The 24,323-nt window shown below is 42.7% G+C and overlaps 1 protein-coding gene across 1 annotated transcript in view; it reads right to left on the reverse strand.

Annotated features, from left to right (window-relative positions):
• Window positions 1-24,323, reverse strand: part of LOC110216678 (putative PIP5K1A and PSMD4-like protein) — a 50,878-nt gene that overhangs the window by 20,487 nt on the left and 6,068 nt on the right. The window contains exons 2-16 of the mRNA XM_078155469.1: window positions 22,284-22,322; window positions 13,962-14,002; window positions 12,348-12,425; window positions 9,705-9,835; window positions 8,605-8,722; window positions 8,338-8,490; window positions 7,317-7,616; window positions 5,541-5,746; window positions 4,994-5,077; window positions 3,600-3,648; window positions 3,009-3,093; window positions 1,857-2,003; window positions 1,519-1,645; window positions 1,307-1,387; window positions 754-806 (exon numbers count right to left, since the gene is read on the reverse strand). Coding sequence (XP_078011595.1) covers window positions 754-806; window positions 1,307-1,387; window positions 1,519-1,645; window positions 1,857-2,003; window positions 3,009-3,093; window positions 3,600-3,648; window positions 4,994-5,077; window positions 5,541-5,746; window positions 7,317-7,616; window positions 8,338-8,490; window positions 8,605-8,722; window positions 9,705-9,835; window positions 12,348-12,425; window positions 13,962-14,002; window positions 22,284-22,322 — 1,692 coding nt within the window. The remainder of the gene's footprint in view (window positions 1-753; window positions 807-1,306; window positions 1,388-1,518; window positions 1,646-1,856; window positions 2,004-3,008; window positions 3,094-3,599; window positions 3,649-4,993; window positions 5,078-5,540; window positions 5,747-7,316; window positions 7,617-8,337; window positions 8,491-8,604; window positions 8,723-9,704; window positions 9,836-12,347; window positions 12,426-13,961; window positions 14,003-22,283; window positions 22,323-24,323) is intronic.

Consider the following 24,323-nt stretch of genomic DNA (forward strand, 5'->3'; position numbering starts at 1 on the left):
CTTCCCAAAAAACCTTTAGCAAAGTTACAGAGAACCTCCCCTCCTGAAGACAAGGAGAGAGCCGCAGTAGGGGTGGTCAGCCAGCCTGCTGCAAAGGAACAGAGTCCAGCTGCTAAAAAAGAGGCGAAGAAGGTGGAAGACAGCCGCATAGTCCACCAGCCCCACTTTCAGTTTTGGAGAGGGTACGGTCCTAAGTCAGCTTTGGAAGCTGAGCAGGAAGTGCAGAATGGGGGCCACCCAACTGGGGTCCAGGATGCTCTCCACACAATGACACTGCCGGACTGCCTAAGGCACTAATTAATGCCTATCCCGGGGGTGGGGAAGAGGCTCCTCTTCAGGAGTGTGGGGAGAAGGTTCTCCCAGACTCTACTATTCTCCTTTTCAATAGCCAGGAAAGGGGGAGCTCAGCAGCGCTGGGACTGGGGCTGACACCTTGGGACCACAATGATGGAAGAATCTAATTCCAAGTGCCAGGTCCTCTGTTGGGTTTTTTCTCACTGGAGAGGGAAAGAAAAAATGAGTAAAACTGTGGGGAAGGAGAAAAGAGTAGAAGAGAATCAGAACTCTGGAATAATTAAAGTTCATTTCAGCCTGGGTGGCAGAAACAAAAGCTCTCTCCACCCAATTTGGGCCATAACACTGAATCACAAAGGGGGAAGGCATCATGGCAATCAACAGTACAACCAGCCCCTCCCCACCTCAATAATAAGCCACTTGTGCCTTAGGACACCAACCTCCCCAAAACCCAGTTACTCACACAGCTGAATTCTGACTCTGCGGTGTCAATTCTTTCTAAGGGAGGTGAACTGTAGGAGTAAAAGTGTTAGGGGAGAGAAGTCAGATGGGGCAAGGGGTTGTCCCTGCTCAGGCCTCATTATCCTTCCTCCTGACCGCCCCTACCCCTCCAAGTTATTTTAATGTTATCACTTGTGACCATCGGGTCGAAGAGGTTAAGGAAAAGCTAAGTTAGGGACTGCTATTTTGCTCAAACTAAAACAATATTTTCTAGCTACCTACTGTGGTTCTCTGCTCCTTCAACAGCAACATGAATTGCACCAACATCCTTACTCTGAACCCCCACACAAAGCTGACAACACTGCCCCTCACAGGCCAAACTACTTTTTTGGCAAGGGCAAAAAAGGGTCTCACTCTGAAGGTTACTGGATAAAAAAAGGGCTGGAGAGTGGAGCTAGGGAGCTCAGCTGCGAGATCAGAGTGGTCAGGGAGAGGAATAAGCAGACATACTAGCACAAAGGGACCATGCCCAAGGCCAAGGCCCAGGGTAGGGGCTCACCCCTCCCCTCACCTATCAAGGCTGAGGTTTCTCGCCCTTCTCAGGATCTCTGAGCTTGAGCCCACAGGAAGGTGAACCTGCACGCCCATGAACCTAAGTGGAGAGCAGACGACAGACTGTGACCTCTGAGTGTCACAAGGGGTCAAGAACTGCCTTCCCAGAAGAGTACTGAGCGCTGGAGAAAGGGATGAGAGATCTTTGGAAGAGAGGGCTGAGGAACAAACCTGTTAGCTGGTGTGTTGAACTTCTCACTGCCTGGAGAGGTAGAAAGGGTGGTGGCAGCAGAGTCACTGTTGGTCTCATCCACTGGTGGAGTTCGGGGGAGTAAATCAGGGCGGCGAAAGTAGACACCTAGAAGGTGAAAGGTGAAATAGGAACCAGTGAGGAAGAAAAGCAAAACTCTACAAGAACTCAGTGTCCCACCGGGTCAGCAAAAGGAGTCAAGAATGTGGTAGAGGCTCCTAGAATCTCTAAGGTTACAGGTGTCCCAATGTGAAAGATGCTGGGGAAGAGGGGGAAAGGAGGTTCCTAAAGACACACGGCGCCCCCATGTGGTGCTGACCTGGTTCTACTTCCACCTGTGCTGTCATTTCTGCCTTGTCTCCAGAGACAGGGACTGTCAGCTGGGAAGGGGAAAGAGAGTTTCCACCTGGGCCAATGCGACGCAGGGATGAACTGATCCGACTCTTTTTGGAAGGAGAGAGCTTCACTTCAAAAGGGAGAGAGAGACCGGCTTAGTACTCAACACAGAGATCAGCACCAAGATTAAAAAAAGCGCATGAAGTGCCTTACTTCCCTTTCCCCACCTCCCCATCTCTTGAAAAGGGGAGAACAAGTTTAACTTGTATAGGGAATACATCATTACCTGGGGTCCCTCAGTAGTACATTCCATTGAAGAAGAAAATGGGTAACAAGAGGTAAGGAAGATGTACCATCTCCTAAGCCCTAATATGGAATAACCTCTGTATCTTAACTCCATCACCTACTCCCTTACTGTCCCCCAAACCCAAGTCCTCCCCTCCAAATTTCCCTTATTCAAGAAGGCTTGAAAATGATTACCCTTTTAGCCCCTTAAACTGTCAATGAGTATCACTAGCATTTTTTGGTATGTTGTCTTAAAAGTTCTATTAAGGCTTTTTATTTGTGTATGTTCTTTCAAATTTATGTCCCTCTTGAAAGAAGAGGCTATCTTTGATTTCTTTTGCACCATGCCAGACAATTTTGTTTAATAAACAGTTATTAAGCAAAGACCTGATTATTTGGTAGAGCTGCATAAAATTCCTAGGTCCCTGAGGACCCCTTGAAGGAGTTTTGGTGGGCTTAGTATTGAACAGTGAAACAGAAGCATGGAAAAGGCCTAAAGCCTAGAGGGCTTTAAAACATGGAGGCCAGAATAAACTAGTCTACTTTTGGTGTTGAGAGGGAAAAAAAAGAAGAGTCCCTGGTGGGATGGTATGGGCTACTGTGAGTTTATGTCATAGTAATTACTTTGAGCATGGCCTGGGACAGGAGACAAAGAAACCCCCACCCCAAGACAGGAAATGTGTGAATGTTCCTTATCTAGTTGGCTGTCTGACCCGGTGGTTGGCATGGCTGCCACATGCCAAAGCCGCATACTCTGTAATTCCCCCAGCCCTGCCAAATGCCCCTCACCTCAGTGGCACATTGTGTAGGGACAGTGATGGGATTGGGTTATCCGGGAAGAACCACTTACAGGGGATTTTCTTGAACACTGTATGGCACATGAATCGATGGAATCGCTCAGCATAGAAACCCGGCCTATGCACTGACACCGTGTCCTGTGGAGTAGAATAGGCTTCGGAAATAGGGCTCTGAGAAAGAGGACCCCTCCCCAATACAAAATGCCATGTGCCCCTGGGCCAAGGACCTACAGACGGTGGAAGAGGGAATCGGGAGAGAGGCTGAAGTGGTGATTTCAACGGTAGAGGGAACTTCTCTACCAACACAGGTTGTAACCTTCTCTGAAACAGAGTCAGACGGAGGTGCCTGGAGCACTGAGAAATTAAGTGACCTGCCCAGGTTCAAAGGCCAGCATGTCACAGGACCACAGGGTCATAAATTCAGAACTGGGAAGTCTCAGAGTCAGTGAGACTAGTCTCTTCTCATTACAGAAAAGGAAACAGACCCAGAGGGGCTAAGTGACATAGCCAATGTTTCAGAGGTAGAAATTGAACCCTGGGCTTCTCAAACTCAAAGTCAATTCTACCCATTTCATTACAGAGAAAACTAAGCAAAGAAATGCAGGACAGAGGGGTGAAGACACAGGTAAAAACAACCCACTTACCCCATCATGGACCAGAGCTTTCCATGAATGTTCCAGCTTCTTCATGAACCTGTGAAAGAGTTATTAGTGCAAAGACATCCTGAGAGTCATGGACTCATTAAAAAAAATAATTATGATTTGTTCTGGAAGGGTGAGTAAATGGTGGCTAGGAGAACAAAGCCAGGCAAACTTAATTCTCTTGAGAATTGGACAATTCAACTGGACAACTGCAAATGGGCAATGTGCTGGGGCTGGAATGATATGGAAGGAGGAGAGCAGGCTGGAGAGTCTTTCAGCAATTGCAAAGCTCTTTCAATAACACCAAACTTCCCCCGGAAACAGAGGCCCATCTTTTCAGCACTAATGTTTTATTGGTGGCACTGTATGGCTTCGATTCATAGAAAACTATACAGTCTCCAAAGAATTAAAAAGCAGAGAACTATGGAGATCACACACAGGCTGCTACACAAAACAAGTAAGGAACTACAACAGGAACTTTAGTAAAGATGACATCAAATAAATGCATGACCAAAAAAGGAGATGGGCTGAGCACACAGCTGGAGCAAGGGACTTCCCCACCATGGACTGCCTGTGTCCACTGCTATGGCCAGAGAAAGTAATGATGGCAACCCATGTGTTGGGTGGAAGCCCTGTGGCAAACATAGGAAAGGACATGAAGACGTGTCAGCCAGGATGGGCAGGTATGGATGAGCTGAAATCTGCACTGCTGGACGGAACACGCACGGGATCAGATAACTATGTGAGAATGCAAAAAAGCACAAAATCTACGTGAGGAATGAGGCCGTTATCTAGGCCAAGGTAACAGTGTGAATCAGATTTTGGTTTGCTGTGGTGATAAAGGGATCTAAAGACAGGTGATCTTTTCTTCGTGAAAAAAATCAACAAATACTGAAGACTTGTTATGTAGATGTTCATCATTTTCAAATGCAAGGGCCTCCCAGGGGAAAAGCGAGAGAGGAACTCTGGGCTGCAGCAGATGCTCCTCACCTCTGTTCACTGGGGCCAGAAGCTAGGGCTCTTGACCCAATTATAGAAACTCCCTTGTTTTTCCCTACTGGGAAAGTAAGAAAGGAAGAGAAGTAACTTCCAGCTACAGCCTGCAGTGGAGCGTGACTCATGCCATGTAAAGCAATAGCAGACAGATGGTCTTAGGGCTGACTTAGCTTTCTACCAGAAGGTATGTGTGAATTGGGGGAGGAAATAAAGGCTCTCATCTGAAATCTTGCATAACGAACAGATGTCCTGAAACCTATGAGTCTTAATCAGGAGATATCTTAGAAGCAAGGCTAACTTATCTGACTAGAAGGGGGATATATAACCCTAAATACTTATCCCTCCTCAGCTCCAAAACCTAAGATCCATTTCTGTGTCCTAGTTGCCCAAGAGATCCTCACCTATAAGACTGTAGAATGTCAATAATACCGATATAAAGCAGCAGTCGATCTCCTTTATTGTTTCGGGCAGGAATGCCACCCATCCTGGGACAAATGCAAGAGAGTGAGAAGAATGAGGAAACTACCGAGCTATAAAAGCATGGTGCCTCCCGTCCCTAAGTCAAATCCGGCCATGGACTTGAGCTTACCAAAACACAAACTATACTTAATTTCCAAGGATTGGAGAATCATGAAACCTTCTCCCTTCAAAAACATTTTGCAGCAAGTTCCTTCCAATCCTCCCCAACCTGCCTTTCAGGAAACCTTCCCTAATAAGCCCCACCGGACAATGATCAACCTTATCCCATAGATATCACAATCTATTTTAGATCTTTACCTATACCATAACATTTTTCTTGGGAGCCATGCTATAAGACTACCTCACTTAATAGTAGTCCAATAACTAGATTTTCTTGGATGGGGTTGAAGATGGTTCTATTCTAAACTGAATTCCAATCAACAGTGGCCTGCCTTACACTGAATTTCCCAGGACCCATCATATACTCACTGGTCCTCTGATTCCATGGTGCCGCCCCGTCGGGCCTCCCCCTGGATGGACTCCATAGCTGTGGAATAGAGAGCCTTCTGCGGGGCTGGTTTTCGGGTGTCATTTCCAGGGCCCATTTCAGTGGGCAGCCGTTCTCTCTGGGCATGCTCCATGTTGTGAATTGCCACCAGCAGACTATAGTCCATGATCTTGAAGCTTTGTAGCACCTAAGTGTAAGGAAGACACTTTGGCTAGAGGCTTTATGAGACACATGAAATCCAAATAGGAAAAAAGGAAGTGAAAATTCCAGAATAAGGAGAAGGATTATTAGGACCTGACACCCACAAAAACAGAGTTTGGAAGGGTTCTCTTAGAATTACCTTATTAGAAAATGGTTCTCAAAAGAACGGCAAACGATCATGAATAATTTTTAAAAAATTAAAATCAAAACAACTCTGTTTCACCTCCTGGTTAGCAAATTAATAAAGATGACAAAAAATGATAACAGTCTATGTTGGAAAGATTATGGGAAGACAGGCACACTAATACAATGTTGATGAAGCTGTGAACTGGTATAAACATTATGGAAAGAAAAGAACTGGAAACAATGGAAAATAGCTAAATAAACTGTGGTATGTTGCTATAATGAAATACCACTGTGCTATAAAGAACCACAATTATGAAGAATTCAGAGAAGCATGGGAAGATTTAAAAGAACTGATACAAAGTCAAGTAAGCAAAGCCAAGAAAACAGCATACACAATGATAACACTAAATGGGAAGAACAACAAAATCAAGCTAAATGCTGTGTCAGTACGACCACTAAGATTGGCCCTAAAGGAAATGAAAAAATGAACTTCTCCCTTGTCGGAAGGAAGGCCTATTACTGTCAGACCTGGTTGATGTGTGTATTAGTTTTTTCGAAAGTGCCTTTTTTTCTTTTCTTTTTTTCTTAACTCTTGGTTACAAGGGCAAGCTCACCAGATAGGAGAGGGACAAAGAATAAATTTGGAAATGAAGGTAATGTAAAAACAAAAGATAAGGGGCAGCTAGGTGGCGCAGTAGACAGAGCACCGGCCCTGGATTCAGGAGGACCTGAGTTCAAATCCGGCTTCAGACACATAACACTTACTAGCGGTGTGACCCTGGGCAAGTCGCTTAACCCACTGCCTAGCCAAAAAAAAAAAAAAAGGAAAAGAAAAGGAAAGGAAAAAAAAAGAAAAAACAAAAGATACCAATAGCAAATTAAAGCTCAAAGTACAAAAGCTGTTTTCTCCTTCTCTTTCCCAACACACACAAATGGGGCTCCTGGAACTCTAACAAAGGCCTTATGGGGAAGGGGACCCACCCCCCTTCACCCTCCTCTTGGCCTGATTCAGGCTCTCAAGTTCCATGTGGATATACCTTGCTGACTTCCCTGGAGAATAAGCATGTTTCTCTACCAATCTTTCTCTAAATCCTCCATTCCTTCAGGGCCCCTCACCCCGTTCTCCCCATTTTTCTTCCAAGTCTTCCTTACCAGCTTTCACCTCCTGTCTTTGCCCATCCTCTCTCTCTGCACTTCATAAAGTAATACTGGATTCTTGTGAATGAGCTAAGCAAGGTGACAAAGAGGCTATTCTAACTACAAACTTCACAGGGCTGGGCTCACTGGGACACTTGGTGTCAGTGGGAAGTCTGGTGACTTTTTTTTGAGGGAGGGGACATTTAAGGAACATTATCCTACCTTGCTTTTCACAAGGTCAATACTGAGGCATGATCCTGACGCTCCTTTTGTGGGGGCAAGGGGACACTCACCAAGCAATCTCGCTGCAGCGTCTTGCACAGGGCATTATACATGTCAGAATCCAAGAAGAGGCCGTCTGGCATGTCTTGCAAGAAGTCTAGATCTTTGTAGGTGGGGAACACTTTTTCCCGCTCTTTCTGCGAAGCCCGTCGTTTGTAGGTTGAGCCCTTGAGGTCATACTTGACATGCATTTTGACTGAGCGTGGAAGTAGGTTGTTCATGACCACAATTCGAATGTTCTTGCCACCTGCCTGTACACAGTACAGCCCATAGAATTTGGGTAACAGAGTCCGTGGATTCTGATTCAGGTTCTGAGGGGGCAGAGACAAGAGAGATGCAGGGGGAGTATGTTAAAGGGGAAGATGACTTTCACTAAAGCTCCAGGATAAGTGACAACATCATCTTTATCTCTATCACTTTCTTGCCTTAGGAGTGCTGGTATTTACTTCCCAAGGCAGAGCTTTGGAGTCTGTCAGCCTGGGATCTTCAAGCTACTCCTAGTTGCCTGAATCCTCCATAGTATTCACTTCAATTCTGCATGGAAATCATTACACCAAGAAGAGCTGTGGATACAATGACCTATACAATAATAGTAATTTAGGGTCAGGATGCAGCATGAGTGAGGAAATATTTCTCTGGAGTTGCTGAGATAAGGATGAGATCATCCTGTGACAAAGGAAACTTCCTGGGGACAAATCGAGGAAAGAGGTACTAGGAGGCCTACCTGACCCATCCTCAAGTGTGGGGGTATATACAAAGTGGGCAAAAGTAGCAGAAGTCAAATTAAAGAAACTGAACCTGAGCATGTGGCTTCGCCTTGGGATCTTAAAGAAGACTTCAAACCCAACAGCATCACCCCACCTGGACCTCAGGGTAGGCTAGACATCTCAGACCAAGGTGAGGCAGGAGAGGAAGGGACAAAAAGTACCAAAACAAAGTTCTTGGGAAGGAAGCGTTACAGCTGCTTTTGCATGCTCGCCGGCACCACAGCCTAGAAGCAGATGGAAGGGAACTGTAACTCAGCTCTCTTACCATGTAGTATCCTGGCAGCAACTTCTGCAAAAACTCGGCCTCTTTGTGCTGGACGGTCTTGATGATAAACTCGTCGTCACTGGACACATAGAAAATGGAGCCACTGGCTCCAGAGTTGCAGAGCTCAATCAGTGGCTCACTACACAGGGAGTACTGGGATCCAGGAAAAAAAGAAAAAGAGGTTCAGACACACCAGGACCTGGCAGACCTGGGAATGGGATTCTGGCCTAAAGAAGAACTGGGAACAAAGGCATCCCAGAAGCTTACCAAGTAGTCATCAGGCCGGATTCCAAATAACTCTCGGAAGTATCGGAAAGCAACAGGGGCATAAGTCTTGAAACGGAAGTCATTATAATGATGGCCAGGGGTCAGGTTGCTCCCTTCACTGTACAGGATAAGTAGAAACAGTCAAGACTTGCAAAACTGTGTCAGGAAGCCTCCCTCAGTGCTCCCCCAGAGTCTAGCCAAGATCACCCTCCCCGAGGGATAATCAAGGTTCCGAATGAGTCACTCGGTGAGTCAGGGGCTGAGTGTGGGGATTAAGGCATGGGCTGAAAGAGTGCTCACATTACTCCCATACTCGACTCATTTAAAAAAAAAGAAAAAGCAAAAAGCAGCAGCCACTTTAATTTTCAGCTCATTAAGCACGGAAAACTAATCTCTGTGGCAGCCGAGGACAAGGAGACCTGCAACAGCAAGTCACATCAACGATCCCTTGATTGGACCTGGGGAGACACCTGACTTTGTAACCTCTGCCAAATGCCTCCCTCAGTAGGAAGATCATATAAACCTTTAAAATAAAGGGTTTAAACCAGAGTGTGAATGATTACCACATCAACAGGGATTCTGGCCACAGCGCTGGGGGTGGGCACCACACCAGGCCCTCCTTTTCCTTCCCTTAAAGTGCAGCAAGTGCCACTAACTTGCTGCAGATCATTCGTGGACAGCCTCTGTTCTGACTGAACTCCACTGCCCAGGTCAAGGGTCATGGTTAAGGGTACTTGACTTCTAAGGGCCAGTGTCAGGATGTGGACTAGACTCAATTAGATGATACAATCTTTCTTTGTCTGTCTCCCTGAGCTGTTCAACCTTCCAAAAACATTAGGTGCAAAGTATTGTGCTCATCACTGGGAGTACACAAGAGACAAAAACCAGAGTCCCTGGCCTCAAGGAGCTTACTTTCTACTGGAGGCATATAATGTGCACAATCAAACAAATTACAAAGTAATAAGACCGATTTTTTGTGGGTGGGTTTTTTTGGGGTCAGAAAATGCCACATCCAATTTCCTAAAGGAACCCCTAAATCTCATTTTCTGCATTAGCATAAAGGGACCAGATCTGTTCCCCTAAATGTCAGGTTATCTCACCTGGGGAAGAAGATACTCTCCACTACATAAAAGTCTTGCATGAGGACATCCCGCTCTGGTTTGGTGCTAAGACTGCCAACAGTATGGGTGATGCCTAACTGAATTGCACCTTTCAAGGCTGATGAGGTTGTCTGGAGGGAAGGAAAAGTAGGATAAATTCAAGTTATTTAATCTGACACACACTATGAAAGTTCAGATTCAGGGTGCTAGAGGAAAGAAATGAAAGCAAAGAGCTTCTCGGTAATATGTGGGGAAAAAATACATGCTCCCTACGTCCTACTGGCTTGCTGCTACATTAGGCCCTGCCAGTGCCTAGAGGGAGCAGAATATTCTCCTGGACAGAATAGCAAGAGTTGGGTCTCCAGGCAGCATGCTTCCTTCCAACTGAGTTCACTATACTCCCAGACACACTTTCTTTAGGGCTCGTTGCTCTGTCTCTTCCTCACTCTTAGACTTCGATCTTAGGAACCCTCTTAAGCTGAGAATGCTGGAAGATGACCAACAGATACACATCCTCCTCCCCGCCAAGCACTTTATATCCCTGATGGTAATTGCATGGGTGCCTGGCTGGCTATGGAGACATCACAGCAGTATGCAGCAGAGACTGACTAGGACCCCAAAGCCTAGAAACTCTTAGTTGGGGGTGAAAGGAACATAAAAGATGCAGATCACTTCATAAAGAAAAAGGAAGGGATTAATAAACTCATCTTCCCCAATATGACCAAAAAATTCTAAATCTAAGAAGCAAAGGCCCCCTCCCACCCAAATTCAGGATCCCAACTCCATAGGAAAGACTTTGTACTACAAGATTCGGAGCCTATTACAAGAGGAAGGTATTTATAACTATGGAACAATTTGCATTTCTGAATCTTGTTTAAGAGAAAAAGAGGCAGAAATAGTAGCCTAAGCCACTCTGAACATTGCCTATTGAAAAAATGAAAAAATAAACACAGCCTACTATCATAGCATTAGATTTTCATCTACAAAATGAAGGCGTTGGACTAGATCAAGGGTTCTTAATCTGGAATCCATGCACTGGTTTTTTTTAAAGTATTTTGATAACTGTATTTCAATATAATTATTTTCCTTTGTAATCCTATGTATTTTATTTTGAGCATTTAAAAACATTACGATGTATGCATAGGCTTCACTAGACTGCTAAAGGAGTCCATGTCACAAAAAAATGAACTCCTGGACTAGATAATCGTACAGACCCTTTTCAGTTCTAAAATCCTAAGATATTATAGACTTTAGTGAAATTAAACTACAGCTTATTCAGGGATGGAAGAGAGGCTACAAACCATCCAATACAAAAAAGCTGGGAATATAAAGAAGCAACTTTTTTCTTCTCCCTCTATAGTATTTCACTTGGTGATCTCATCAGCTCCCATGGATTCAATTATCCCTGGCTTCTTTCAAATCCCAGCTAAAATTCCACCTTATAAAAGAAGTCTTTTATAAACCCACTTAATGCTGGGTGCTTCCCCAGTGTAAATTATCTCTGATTTATCCTGGATATGCTTTCTATTCCATTAGACTCCTGGAGAACAGGGACTGGTTTTTGCCTTTCTTTACATGCCCAGCGCTTAGCACAGTGCTTGGCAAATAAGAGGCACTCAATAAATGTCTGCTGATTTGATTTACTTCTGTTTCAAGAATTAGCTAAGTGAAAACCTGTAGTGTATGTCACTACCTTGAAGTGCTGATTTAGGATAATGACACTAAGACAAGGATGTCAGAAGAGCCAATATGACCAGAAAGCAGAATCTAGCACCACCAAATCAACAGGCTGGCAGCCCTAAGCACCTCCTATACCAGTCAAAGGAGCTTTGGCACGGTAGTAATTAGCATTTATACAGTGTGCTTAAGGTTTGCAAAATTCTTTACACATAGTATCTCACTTGATCTCGACAATATCCCTGTGAGGTAGGTACTATTATTAGGAACCTAGCTACAAAGCTCCCAGGGAGGGCTACAGAACAAGAACATATCTTGGAGGTTGGCCAGGAGCTGAGAAAACCTCAAGTGGCTGTTCTTTTCTCTCCCCCTTGGCTCCCGCCCCTACCCAAATCCTCTTATCTCTTCTAGGTTGTGCAACCACCTTTCCATTCCACTTGGTATCTCAAGGGCAGGTATTGAGGCTCCTCCAACCAGTTTTGAGAATTCTTTCATTCCAAAGACAATACTTGGAAGTAAGAAGCTTGACGGGACAGGTTGCAACGCTAACCAGCTGCTGTCTGTCCGGGAACTGCCATATAAGGAACTGGCCTCTTCATGCAGTTCCATGCATATGAAGTATCACGTGAAAGGTAGCAGGAGATGTATCTGCCCTGAGGTAAGGGGAGAGCAGCCTTGAAGGACCTGTTGTATGCCTTTCCCTAACAGAGAAACCCAATTTCTTTAGTACAATAAGCTGGTATGTGTTGCCAACTCTGTTACAAAAATGTAAACTTTCAATTAAGAACATCCTTATTTAAAAATACAGAGATGAATAACAGTCTATCTTTTGTGAGTACATGGTACTAGCTATTTGTAATGCTATTTCGAAAAGGCAGAAGATGTGAGAAATCAGAAAAGGGGACAAGGGGAAATCAGAGCTATCATTGCCTAGTTCTAAGAGGAGAGACATGAATCCAGATATACCTTTTTATATGTTGTTTCCCCAGAGGGATCAACACTTCTATGTCCTATTTTCTTGACTGGACCAGAGGAGCCAGATACCTACAAAGAGAAAAGAAGACAAAAGTAAATATTCACACTAGGTAATTACCAAAGTAGATACAATCACTGATGCTCTGCTTTCTAGGTCAAGGGCATTTAATAAAGCTTCAAAGCATTAATGCTTATTTCCAATACATTAACAGAAGCAGGAACAAGGGTCAATTGAAGAGTGTAGCTATACAATGATACTGTCAACAGAGAGGAAGAAAAAATGAGATTATGGAACAGGTATCCCAGAAACCATGCTAAATCCTTGGTTGACTTTTAAAAAGATGAATTATTAAATAACGGAAAGCATTAGACAACTTGATTCAAGTATCTATTCTAATACTACCTATGGGACATGGTCAAGTCCCTTTATCCCTCAGAGACTCAAGTTTCCTCATCTGTAAAATGGGGATGGTATCTCTAATAGAGAATAAAATGTGGCAATGTTTGTCAAGTACTTTGGAAACCTTAACGTGCTATGTGAATGTCAGCTGCTGTTATTAAAATTATTAATAAGGAGGCTCATTTTCTATCTCTAAAATGCTGCTCACCAAACCACTCTGTACCCTAGTAAGTCAGATTAAAAGATCACAGACTGCCTAGACAGTCCAGTCACTGGCCTATGGGAGCCGATTTAGAGCCGAGCAGTCACAAGGCTAAGACGGACCACTTCAGTCACAGTAAAAGAAATTGCTGGGAGTTTAGTCTTGACTTAATTTTCTCTTCACAAAATGAGTAGAGAAGAGGGAATGGTGATTTGGGGAAGAGCCAAAAGTCAGAAGAGAAGCATGTAAACAAGGCCTCCTAGACTCCACTACATGACATTGAAATTCTATGTCTCCTCTCAAGGCCCTTGGTTCCTGAAGATAATCACAGCTGGTCACATTCTTATGATCTAAGATTTATACAGCCCTTTTCTTTTTAAATACAGCACTTTTCAAACAACAATCTTGTAAAGTAAGTTGTATGAGTACTGCTATCTTCACTGAACAGATGATAAAAATAAGGCTTAGAAGCTAAAGATTTGCTCTGGGTCATACAGCTAACAAGTGTCAGAGCAGGGACTTAAACAGAGACCTCCAGAGACCCAACACCAGCACTCTTATCATTTAGATCCCTGGTTTGTGAGCAGAGGGATCTTGGGATCTTGGGAAATGACCCAGAGGAAGGGTTTCTTCAAAGACCCTCAAGGCTTGGCACTAAAATATCAAGACATAGGTCTTGGTTGCTATCTACTTGTATGTTCTACTGGCTATCACAGACCCCCAGAGGGGGCAGAAAAGTTAGGAAAAGGCAAGGAATATGGTCTAGGAAGGAAGTTTTAAAGAAGAATATCTCCTATATGGTGTGAAGAGTAGTATTCTATGCTCGCTGAAGGAATAGGATAAAATCAAAACAGAAGTGACATTGGTTAGACACTAGGAACCTCTTTTCTATCCACCAGAGGCAAGAGTCAGCTCACTCTCCCCTAATCTAGGGCTTTAGCTAGTACCATGTACCAAAAAACCTTTCACCCTACTCAAATTCTTATTATCTTCTGATACTCACCTCAGAGGAAGTGGTCAAAGATTTTTTGAAGGTTGATTGTACTGTAAAATACAAAACAAAAACATAAGCATAAGTACATGCTAGACCACACACACACACACACACACACACACACACACACACACAAAATGTTTCTTGCTTAAACACACTAAAAATCAATGTTTGACCCTAGTGTGACAGTAAGCTCCAATCACCTCTTCATTAATTTCAGATGCCAATTCCTTTTTAGGAACTTCATACCCAACACATAATTTTAGTTCATTCTCTTCTCCATATACATCCTTTTTATACTATGCTTGGAAAAAAAAAAATTCTGTAATTATTCTCTGAACACAAAGTTAGCGGCTCTGACTTGACACCAAGGTAGGAAAGGGGAGGGACAGGAAATACCCCAATACTCCTAGAGAACCTCGAGTTGGATTAGTCTATTGCCACGTTCAAAGTAGGCTGTCATTATTGCACATTGGCTTTCTGATTGAAGTTCTGAAGGATTTTATCATCTTTTTTATCAGAATATCTTGAGAGTCCAGGAACTTTTGTCTAATACAAAAGAGAATAACATGTTCAATCCCTATAAGGAGAAGGATAGGTTAATACAGATTATGGTGAAACAGAAATAAGGAGGAGAGAAAGGGGACAATTTGTAAAGCACTGGTTCGCAAACTTTTTGGTCTCAGGAAACTTTTACACTCTTAGAAACAATTGATTACCTCTTAAAGAGCTTTTGTTTATGTGCATTATATCTACTGATATTTACCATATTAGAAATTAAAACATCACTTCTGACTTCATGGACCCTTTGAAAGAGCCCCAGGAACCCCCAGATCTCACGCTGAGAACCACTGATGTAAAGGAACTTAGGGTATATAGGAATTGCTTAGGATTTCTATATCCTGTCCTGGTTTATTGTGCTGTTAATGTCAATAAATGAAAAGATCTAAGTAGCTTAGGCTTAAAATTCATTCATTCAAGAAATACTGAGTGCCTGCTATGGACAAACCTTATCATTCGAATTTCAATTTATGGCTTTTCACCCATTTGACTTAGGAAAAATGTGAAGCAATTATCTTTAGAAAATGGCTGCAGGCCCTACACCTATGAACAGATAAGTTTGCCACTCTCACCTTAACCTACATGCCAACCAGGAAAAGGATGAAGCCAAAGCAAAGCCAGGCTGACAGAGAGTTTCTGCATTTGGGGAGAAGACAGAACTTTAAGCTACATTTATCTCCAGGGTTTACTCAATCATGTCTTTGACCTATTTCTGAAGAATCTGAAGGGAAAAAGCTTAAATATCTTAAAAAAGATGTAAATGATAAGTCTAAATATAATGCCAATTCAGGAATGAAAGTGAAGACCTGGGAGAAAGAAGAGAGAGGGAAATTTGGGGATACTAAAAGAAAAAAATTACATCTAATTATGTAAACCAGACAATTTAGATTTGAGGACCAGACAGGACTGAGGGAAAAGGTTCTGACTCAATACTGGCCACAGGCTAAGTGTTTACAGTCCCACAAGGCAGAGCACAGACAGGCTAGAAGCCAACAAAGTGGAACAGATGGTTCTCATTCCTCTCTTCCCAAAAAAGCAAAGAGTTGAATATTGGTACCAGTTCTTATGCTTAACATTTCTATGCTGTTAAGACATGCTACACAAAATGAAACATGGTAATATGAAAAACACAGACTCCCTTCATGCCCAGATTAAAGAAGACTATTACCTCTCCCTCATCATGGCCCTGTAAATCCTTCACCCTTTCCATATCAGACCAATTTTCCTCCAAATTAACATAACTTGGGTGAACACCAAAGTTAGTTTGAGACTTGAGGGCCTAGATCAGGGATTCCAAAGAAAGCAGAGAGAGGCAGCACATTTATATTTTGGTTGTAAATCTGCTACTGACTCTCTCAATCTAGTGGCTCAGCCTTTGAAAAAAGACAAAAGTTATTTCTTGGATGGGAGGAGTAAGATACTGGAGCATGAATTCTGATGTGGGAAGGATGGGTCAAAGAGCAAAATCTTAAGTTCATCTGCCCTGTAAACACTCATGAATCTAAAATGAGCATCTCAAAGGCTTGGTTTCTCCCAAACTCACTCCTTAATCCTCTAGGTAGAATTTAATCTGCTTTGAGCTTGAAGACTTGCCCAAATAACACAAACAAAAGGAGAGCTAAATTCTGAAAAAGTTGGTCAGTCCCAACTATGACTCCAGAGGATCATGATGAAACATGCTACCCACATCTTGATAAGTGACAGATCTAGAGTGCAGACTGAAACATCTAATTTTTAGACATGGCTAATGCAAAAATTTTTGTTTGACCATGCATGTTACAAGGGTTTTGTTTTTCTTTCTTTCCTTCTTCCTTCCTTTCTTTCTTTGTTTCACTGACGGGAGGAGGGGAAATGAGAGGGAAAGAATATTCCAATTAGATGGAAAGATGAGTCATTAATAGAGACCAAAGTAATGAAAAAGAAAGGCATTTTTACAATGCTATTTCCAAGAGAAGGGGGGAGAAAAAAGAGGAGAGGAGAGGGAAAGAGGAGAGTGGGGAGACAGGGGGAAGGAGAGGGAGGGGGGAGAGGGAGAGAGGGAGAGGGAGAGAGGGAGAGAGAGAGAGAGAGAGAGGAGAGAGAGAGAGAGAGGAGAGAGAGAGAGAGAGAGAGAGAGAGAGAGAGAGAGAGAGAGAGAGAGAGAGAGAGAGAGAGAGAGAGAGAGAACTTGACAGCTCAAGGCCAACTTTGTTTCCTACACTTCTTAAAAGAGGTTCTGGTTCTTACCCTTTCACAGTATTCACATAACATGTACCAACCAGATCTAGAGTTGTAATCCTAGACAATGCCTAAGACTCTGGTGGGAGGACTCCATCCAATGATGCCTTTCTCTCTCCTTTTTTCAGCTGGGATACTGCAGCTGCAGAGCTGGGGTTCATCCCAGGAAGCTTGCAGCTGTAAGGGGAAGAAAAGGGGCTGCCAGGTGCTAAATAATGGCCCTCAGACCAAATGGCACTTGGAGAACAGGCCTGACTCTTCTCTTTGCCAGAAGTTATGTCCCTAAGAAACTGATCAGAGTGCCAAGCTACCAGGGAGGGATAGAAAAAAGAGAAAACTTACAGGATTTTGCTAATGCTGCCAACAAAGACTCAATGCTACAACCCAGTTTAGTGCAGAGGCCTGATGGACACTGGAGTGCCAACACTGGGCACCATCTGCTATGAACTGCCCACTTAGCCCTAGGGTTCTGCCAACTTGAGATGGTCTATCGAGGAAATCCCAAAGCTCGAGCAGCCACTATCATTGCACCTGTCCTCTTCACAACTGAGCCTTCTTTCCTCTAAGCATTTTATAATTGTGGGAAATGACCTCAAAAGAGAAACTGTTAAAAATGCCAATTCAGCAGGGCAATACCAGCTTGATACTTCCAGCTGGATGGCATTTAGTCTGAAATACTACAACATTTGACTTGGGATGAGAGGAGAAATTTAATCCCTTTGCATAAGACCAAATTTCTTTAAGTAGGACATTGATTTCCTGACGCTCTTCCTCAAATGCCTTCTGGTAAGGACACAATCTCCCCCAGTATATTCTCCTGTTGAATGGGGAACACAGAAGAAGGTGTGAGATGGAGATAAGCATATGAAGTGACTTTTCCCAAATAGGAAAGGTTTCTCTCTGATGTTAATGAGATCTTATTTTTTTTCTCCTAAAATAATAAAATATTGTTATTAAGTTTTTCAGATTAGCATCAATCCAAAAACTGAGGTGCGGGATGCTTTGGAAGAACTTAGCACATATTTCAACCTATGAAGGAGAAAACCAAAAAGGTTTTGTACACAAACATACTAGTAACTAGCTCAGCCAGGAAGGCTGCAGAGTAAGTGTGAGCAAAGCCTGACCTCACTCTATCCTACCGCACATTCCAGTGGTCTCAAAGATGAAATTTTTTTGCTCCTCTTCACCACCATTACTGTGGCTTCTCTAGAACCTTCCACTCTGTGATACTGAATCACCCTCCTAAGTTGGCCTTCTCTGATACACTTTCAGAGACAGTTTCTTCACACTGATATGTGGGAACAGGGTGAGAGGGAAGCTGATGAGGTTTCCAAGAAGACTTTTAGGGAATTACCAACTTAAGAAACAGAAGGTATGACCAGGATCCTTTCTGGGAAATTAATCCAATGGAATATATGGCCCATAGGACAAGAAAGAGACCAGAGTGCATTTATACAGCTAGAAGGAAACAAAATTGAAAGCATAATCCCAAAAGACAGACTAACAATTCTTATGTCAACGATCCTTACCATTAGTGTTGAAGTAAGATTCGGGGACATGTTTTGTAGGTTCATAGATCTTGGAGAAAACTAGCTTTGAAGGTGTATTAAAGCGCTTAATTTGTAGGTATCAACAACCCCTTCATCCAAGAGTGCTGTGATCAGGCACAGAAGAGAGAAGCAAAAAAGGGAGAAATTATGAAATTCTTCACAATCAGCACATTTAGCAACAGAAGAAGTAAGGAGTCAGCCAGGAACCCTACCCTCTAAGAGACTCAGTGCCAATAAGATACCAAGACAGCAGCTGGGTGAGACTCATTATCATCCCTAGATGCATTCAGGGTCCACCTTAAGGCCATTGCCAACACTTTCCACTTCTATTCCACTAGGGATTCTGTAGCATAGAAGGCATCCCTGCCTCCTTAAATCTGACAGAAGGAAAACAGGTAGAAAAGAGTTCATGTGCCAGCACTGGCAGGAAGTAGTGATTAAGTGACAGGGACAATGAAGGTCTTTAATACAGGACCCTAAAGTGGTAGTTTGCTGGACCTGGCTACAAATGCTTTCCTAAACTCTTTAAATTGCACTAGTAAAAGCCAGCACTGGTACAGGCAAGGTCCTCACCTACCTTATGTCCATCTAACCTACGCTGACCTTCACCAAAAAGCATGATGTACGATTGTGTTATTCTTCATAGCATATGCAAGACAGAGAGTTGCAGGAGACACCAGCTACTCTACTCAAGGTCACCACTGCCTGAGCTTCTAGTCCCAAATGCTTGGACACTGAGCAGAGACTTTACCCTAAAGACTGAGGTAAATGACAGGGAAGGTGCTAAATAAATCAGGATCTAACTGGGGTATGTAGAATGACTTCAGTAACAGTACCTCACAGGGCAGAGAGGTACCAACAACAGTAACCTTATATACATACACATATATCTTACTTGAAGAATATAAAACACTTCTCTATTTTGATTCTAACAACTCTGTGATAGTAAACCATTCTACAGAGAAGGAAAAAAGCTGATAGTTTAAATAGCTTGCATGAAGTCACAGATAATAAGTGGTGAAGTTGGAACTTGAACTAAGGTTTTTTTGGCTCAATCTAGCACTTGTTCTAGGCCACAGCTATTTAATGAAGCTGGAATATTTTTGTGGAAGTACTTTGATAATTGCAAAGTGGGAAAAAATTATAACCGGTCTCCACAATTGTGTGGTACACATATTAAGGCCCAGTATGAATAAAGCCCAGTATTGTCCTTCCATGAATTCCTTTATCTTGTGACCATCTCATTTTTTTTATATGTTGTCTTCTCTACTAGAACATAAGCTCTTTGAGGGCAGACCCTGTGGTTTTTCGTTTTTTGTTTTTTTCTGCCTTTCTCTGTATCTTCAGTGGTTAGTGCAGTGCCTGGCACCTAATAATGCTTGCTGACTTAACGACATCCCCCTCTCTGTACCACTTTCAGGGGCCCTACCTCATTCTGACTAGTACTATGTTTATATACTGTTCTCATCTCTCTCCCCACCCCACAGACCTAGAATGTAAGCTCTTTGAGGGTAAGATGTCATTTATTTCTTTACCCTCTCCCCCCCACCCCCATCCAGCATTGAGCACAGTATGCACACATACTGCACATGGTAGGAACTTAATAAATATTTGTTGAAGGAAGGAAAGGAAGAAGGGAAAAAAAAACCACATTTCTTAAAAGGAAAGGAAGGTGGGAAGGAGAAAAATAAAAGAGGTTTAAAAATGGAGAAAGATGAAAGAGCTACCTATACAAGGTGGCATAATGTTACCAACAATTGTTTATGGTACCATTCAGTGTAACAGGCTGCTCTGCCCTGCCTCTCTTGGTAGCTGCCAACATGCCTTTAGGGATCCTACTTTATTAATAGGCCCTGAAGTACATTTCAGAGGACTAGATATAGTGACTTTATTGGAAACAAAGATGAAGCTAAGACAAGTTGGCTGCTTTACAGAAAACACGGAGTGGCTACAAATAGCCTGCTTTGGCCAAAGGAGTGGATGACACAGTGTCAGTCCCAATGATTCAGAGTTCCAGGCCCTCGATATAGAAGACAGAGGAGAAAAAAAGAACTAGGTGAACAGTCTGTGAACCTCTTGGGTCACCAGACTTATGTCAGGAGAATGTTACTTCTCAGTTACCTACAGCTAAATCAGTTAACGGCAGCTGGTTTTAAAAAAACACACCACGTTGAAAGTTTGGCTCCACGAACTCCAAGTGAAGCTGCTTACTCATTCCTAAGCTAAAACAAAGATTCTTGAAATTGCTGCACCACAAAGCTGGAAGAGAATTGAAGAGATCATGTATTCCAATCCCGACATTTCACATAGAAGGAAATTGAGGCCCAAATATGTTCAGTGCCTTACCCAAGATCTCACAGCTAGCAAAACCAGGAGCCCAATCTATTAATCCCCTAGTCTAGTACTCTTCATGCTTCATGCTGCCTTCCCAACTATCCTACCCCCTCTGTGGGGCAAGGCAGGTTGTGAAGGAGAGGGGGAAGGTGCTCCAACTGGGCTACTCTAGCAGAATGCTGGAGTTCAAAGAGACAAAAACGGCAATGAATAAGCTGATGATATGTTTTTTGATCACTTCGAGGTACCTGCTCCTCAATGCACTAGGAGGTCAGTTTCAGTAACAGAAGAACCTAGGTCTCTTCCCTCAGCTCTTTTCAGTGAAATCAACAACCAATATCCTTCAGCTCCTGTGTGACAGCAGGCAATTTCTTTAACCAAAAGGAATGAAAACCAAGTAGATTCCCTCCCCCACCACTTCCACCAATTACACTGAGGAACTATCTGTTATTATACGAGTAAGTACCATTTTTCTTCCTGAGGGAACAGTTTCTCATTTTTACAGGTTCCAAAGTCTTTCCAGAAATGAGGGAATGGCTTGAAGCTGGCAACCTAAAGAGAATAAAATTCCAAAGTGCCACCAACAGAGGAGAAAAGAACTTCTGCCTTTATAATAGGAATCATCATTTCTTTTTTAAATAGAAATAGTTCCTTCCTCTGAGATTGCATATTTCTGCCTGAGTTTGGTACCTATGTTTTCACTGCTTACTGCAGCAAAAAGCAGATGCTTTTCGGCTCTTTTGCACCCATCTAGGAACATTTTTGCTGATCAGAGCTTGGTTTCCAACCTTCTTCCCCAAATAATAAATGGAACAATAGTGAATTTTAACCAAAAAGCGTTTTTGCCATTTTACCAACACAGTTTTATTTATTTTCGTGGAGGAGACACAAAAGAGGGAACTCTTAAATACCAGGATATTTACAGATTAATTAAAATTGACTGAGTGAAGTATAAAAACTTTGGCACTATTCACTAGTTTCAGAGCATTGTGTAGAGGGACTGTCAGCAAGTCAACTAATACAAAATGGGGAGGGGAGAAGGCCTCCCCAGCTAGACAGGGATTGGTAACTACAGCTCAAAGGCCAAATCCAGCTGACTTTTTTGAATGGCCTGTGAGCCATGAATGGTTTTTACATTTTCAAAATGAGCTAGAATCCTTGGACGGTCCAATCCCTGGGGCATCAGGTTCATTGCCAAATTTGTTAGCACACAAATTTTCTTGTTAATAAAACGACCAAAGCTGTTCTAAGCAATGAGGAGAGCAGGGGAGATTAGATAGCCAGGAGAGGCAGGGCAGAGAAACAGGCTGTTGGAACAATAAGAATGATGCTACAAAAAGAATCCAGGGTAAACAAAAGGGAGGCACTGGCAGATGGGAGATGGAGGAGCTGGGAATAGCAGTTCAGAGAACTGTAAGCAAAGATACTTCTATATTAGGAGGGGACTTTTTTTTTCCACCTCTAGAGGCATGGTGGAAGGGAGAAGAGTAGGGAACCTTTAGTCAACTGTGCTTACAAAACCCTTCATTCATAGCCCTTTCAGGGGAGGACTATACTCCACTCCATCCCACTCCAAAGAACCTGAGATGGTTATTGGGAAGGGGAGCTGGCTGCTAGTTATTGTGGGGAGCTCATGCCTCACTAAGCACAGATATAAGATCAGCTCTACCTCTCTTGCGGGTGGCCCCACAGCACAGAAAGTGGAAACCTAGATGAGGAAAAACAGAAAGTTATCAAACTGAGGAGTTTGTATTTGCTTATAGCAGAACGAACATTTTAAAAAATTCTAAAAACTTAAAGAATAGGGAAATAGATTAAGTTCCATGGACCAATTTTCAGATGTGGAGTAACTTGTGATACCAAGTGTGCCATTTTCAAAAGATCACAAGGAAAAGCTTCAGCAGAAGAATTACATGAGCAGAAACAATACCCTCACCCCAACCCAAGAATCACATTTTTCCTTTGAGAAATTTTAGACAGAAGCTTCCATTTTAGGTAGTTCTCAGATCTCTGTGTCCACCACTCTTCCACCACTCATTCTCTATCTGGTCATCACTGTTCAGTTACACTGCACACATGCTTACGTTGCTTTCCATTAAACTAAACTCATAAACCTGCCATTGTGCTGCTCCAAAGCCGGTACGAGGAGAAAAAAAAAATAGAAAATGCCCAAGGTGCTACTGACACTTTCGGGCTCCAAAGATGTACAACATCACAACACGATTCCCACACACTCCACACCCTGCTTTTGATGCCAACTAAAATGATTGGTAAACCCACCTTAGAACATATCATACTAGGGTTGCTGCAATATCACACACACAGAGCTTCACAGTCATCAGGACGACATTGATACTTTCCTGTCAGAACATGGATAAACAAGTCTATCATTTAATCTCAATATATTTCCTGAACTGTAAGACTTAAGCTGAATGTTCCAGTACAAATATCACAGGATTGTTAAATGCTGCCAATGCAACCTCAGAAAATAGTTGTGACAACCAGATCAAGTCCCAAACTGGTCATACTCTAGTCTCTCTCTAAAAGACAAAACAGTATCACTGTACCATCAGAGAACAGTTTTTAAAAATCATTTACTTAGTCGTAGTTTTAAGGAAGATTAAAATTTTGGTTCCTGACCCCCACCCAGAGCTGTGTTTGTGGAACAACAGACTGCTACTTTCCACATGGAAGGACTTTCAAGTCACTTGGCAAAATGTGTATTTATGTAGAGTCACAGTCATAACTCTATATAAATGTACCTACTGTTGCTGAGCTCCTGAAAATTCGGACTCGATTTTGGGAGAAAGGAGAGAAAGAGATGAGGAAAACAAGACGTTCAAAAGTAATATCAAGAGATGTGGTAATGCAGACTTGAGAGGGAGAATAAAAAAGAACTGGGTGTCATAAGAAGAGATGACTGAAACAAAGATGATTTTACAGGCAGTAGATAGCTCTGCAATGAGGGTTATTTCAATGTGTAGAGTAAAACAGAGCTGGCCTTAATACTGCAGCCTCTCCCTGTGTTTTCAGGGCAGAAGCATTTCCGTAGGAGATGAAATGACATCATCTACCAGCAGAGAAACTAAGAGTTTATGTGAGGCTAACTTCAATATTTGCAGTATTTATATATATATATGTATGTATACAATTTTGGGAAGTGCAGGTCAAACAGATATGCATTCCTCAAACTACTGAAGCTGCAGGTTAGTTCCCAGACTGATCATAGAAGAAACCGTCCCAGAGAATTACAGGACAATTTTTAATTTGGTTTCAAATGTGCCAATGATTCCTGCATGGGTCAGATAGAAGCAAAAGAAACCTAAGAAATGAACTGCCAATTACCATGGGCTCTCACCTGACATAGCAGAGCACTTTAAAACAAAATCAGTAGGGGCAGCTAGGTGGCGCAGTGCATAGAGCATCAGCCCTGGATTCAGGAGGACCTGAGTTCAAATGTGACCTCGGACACATAACACTTACTAGCTGTGTGACCCTGGGCAAGTCACTTAACCCCACCGCCTAACCAAAAAAAAAAAAAAGAGAGAATCAAAATAAAACAAATCAGTCAAACAATCAAGAAAGCCATTTGTTTACTGGACAAATTCTCCGGAGGAACAGTTCTGTTCTAGTTATTTGCAATCTGGGTAGTCATTCTCTTTCTCCTTCCACAGGTGGGAGGCACAATATGTTCTCTGGATCAAAAAAA

Source organism: Phascolarctos cinereus, unplaced genomic scaffold (assembly GCF_003287225.1).
Source record: "Phascolarctos cinereus isolate Bilbo 61053 unplaced genomic scaffold, phaCin_HiC Scaffold_5;HRSCAF=322, whole genome shotgun sequence".
Lineage (NCBI taxonomy): Eukaryota > Metazoa > Chordata > Mammalia > Diprotodontia > Phascolarctidae > Phascolarctos > Phascolarctos cinereus.